The 2,271-nt window shown below is 50.7% G+C and overlaps 1 protein-coding gene across 1 annotated transcript in view; it reads left to right on the top strand.

Moving 5' to 3' along the window:
* Positions 1-2,271, top strand: part of LOC113206188 (metabotropic glutamate receptor 8-like) — a 72,273-nt gene that overhangs the window by 23,232 nt on the left and 46,770 nt on the right. The window contains 1 exon segment of the mRNA XM_052269010.1: positions 5-133. Within this exon segment, the coding sequence (XP_052124970.1) occupies positions 5-133 (129 nt within the window).

Genomic DNA, 2,271 nt, shown 5'->3' on the forward strand with positions numbered 1-2,271 from the left:
CGAGCCAATCTTACCAACCACTTCTTGTACGTGGCATCGGACTCGTGGGGCGCTAAGAACTACCCCGTGAAAGGTCAGGAGAACGCGGCAGAGGGCGCCATCACCATCTTGCCCAAGAAGACCAACATCCTCGGTAAGTTCGGTTCGGTCGAAAAACCAAAACCAAACTTAATTTAAATGTGTCAAATTCTAACACGTTCAGTGTGCCTCGTTTTTGGTGCCCAACATGAGTGGATAGAGAACGTTATGATTTTGCACGCGTGCCGTTGCGGCTTGTGGAGAGCTCTGATGTCCCCGCGCTAGTTTGCGGATGTAGTTTTGCACGTTAGCGGATGGGTTGGCTGTGGCAACTCTTTCGCAGCGCCCCCACCGCCGACCGCAGTGCCTGCTTTAGTTTGTTGAAGTTGTTTGCACTCGTTTACTCGTGTTTTTGCGTTTTCTTTTATAAACGACGACTGTTTTAATTCAGTTTGCCAGCGTTTACACGTAATCCCACGTATGTCTGTTGTCTCGTTTACTGAAATATGTCATCAAACGCAGTGGATTCTCCCTCGACTTTATCTTGTTTTACAAAAAAAAAAAAAAAAAGAGTATTCGTTTTCCCTTTATTATTTTTGGGGTGGGGCGAAATGGTATACATAACGTATCAGTCGTACGCTTTCATCTGGCAAAAACGGACGTCATCGGTGGCTCTGTCGGGGTCAATAATAACGATAGAATTGAATATGAAGCGATGCGCATTGTTGGCTGCACTCTACGGCGCGCGATTCTGCAATTTGCCTTATTCGCTTGGGATTACTGCATGCTACTACACAATGCCATTCGCGCTGCCGACTGCCAGCTGCCACGCTGCCGACTACTAGGTGCCTCTTCACAACCTCGGTGACTGATGGACGAATGACTGTGCTAATAGGGCGGGAGTTTGCGCCCTGTACCGTTGCATTTGAGCCCCCCTCCCCCCCCCCCTCGTGGTACGGAAGTGCCCCCCGGTGGGTTGGGAAGGGGTGGTGGGTAAGAGAGGGGGTAAGGGAAAGGTGGGATTGCTTTGCCGCTCGGCTGCCCTGAACACGACGGGAGGAGCGGTGGGGAAGGGTGTGTGAGTGGGGGAGGGGGAGTATGGGATGGATTATAAGGCGATATTGCTCGGAGTAATGCCCAGGGCCGGTGAATAGCGGGACACACACGTGAGGTATAGCCACTATGGGCTGTGGGAGCACTTGAGCCCTTCTTACAAAATTGAGCGCTTTTTGTAAATTCATATTTTTGCACAAACCCGTAAGGGTCGTTTCTACTACTCGCCGCTAGTTTGTTGGAGCGTTCGTAATATCCCCTATTTGTTTGACCTCTTTCTTTACTGTTCCCGCTCAGCCCGAGCAGTGTGTGTATCAAGCGGTTTCTAATTACGCGTCAGTAGTTTTTTTCCCATTTGCCTATTTCCCTCCTTTTCCCCCTCATTTCGTCGTGTCATGGCCCCCGGCTAAGCCCAAAGGCTGTCTCTCTCTGCCTTCTTAGGCCGCCCGAGTCGTCCTCTGCGAAGAAAAAAATTACTCACTGCACTCAGCATCCGCTTTTCTCTTACATTTAGTCCACTACAAAAACAGACATTTATTTTAAACACTCCTATGACTGCTCGTAAATAAATAAAAAAACAAACTTCCAGAAATTTTCTTAATGTTCAGGTCAAAATTATAACGAAGAGCCCATAAAAGGTTATACCAATTAGTGCCCCTAAAATTGAATAAATGTTCCCGGTTTACTCAGAGGAAAATACTGTCGGGAATTTTCTTCAAACATGCCACCTTTTCTTCAAACTTGTTTTATCGCCGGTGTGCTCCGTTTGCGTAGATTGTCAGTATAGGCGTCCTTAATTATTCACTAACTTGTTCGTTGTGCGATATTACTATGGCTGAGTGTCTTGTTCGTGCCCGCCACAAAGGTCTTGCCTCTGCTCAGCCCCGGGCCGCTCGGCCCCGCCCGCCGGGCAGCAAGCATCTCAGAGCAGGAGAACGCGCCGCTCGGGGCGTTTGGTCCATTTCACCCGCAGATCCCTGCGGCCGAATGATGCTTGCGTAAGATTTAACCTTTAAAGCCGTTGTCACTCGGCCACGCTCCGCCACGCTATGCTCCGCCACGCTCCGCCACGCTCCGCCACGCTCCGCCACGCTCCGTCACGCCCTTCCCGAGGGGCCCCGGCCGGGGCTTGCGTGTGTAATTAATTTACCCTGATAAAGAGGCGCCGGGGCCTCGTCGCCTCACCCCGCTACACCACGC

This window comes from Frankliniella occidentalis, unplaced genomic scaffold, assembly GCF_000697945.3.
Source record: "Frankliniella occidentalis isolate FOCC.00 unplaced genomic scaffold, Focc_3.1 Scaffold80, whole genome shotgun sequence".
NCBI classification, from domain to species: domain Eukaryota; kingdom Metazoa; phylum Arthropoda; class Insecta; order Thysanoptera; family Thripidae; genus Frankliniella; species Frankliniella occidentalis.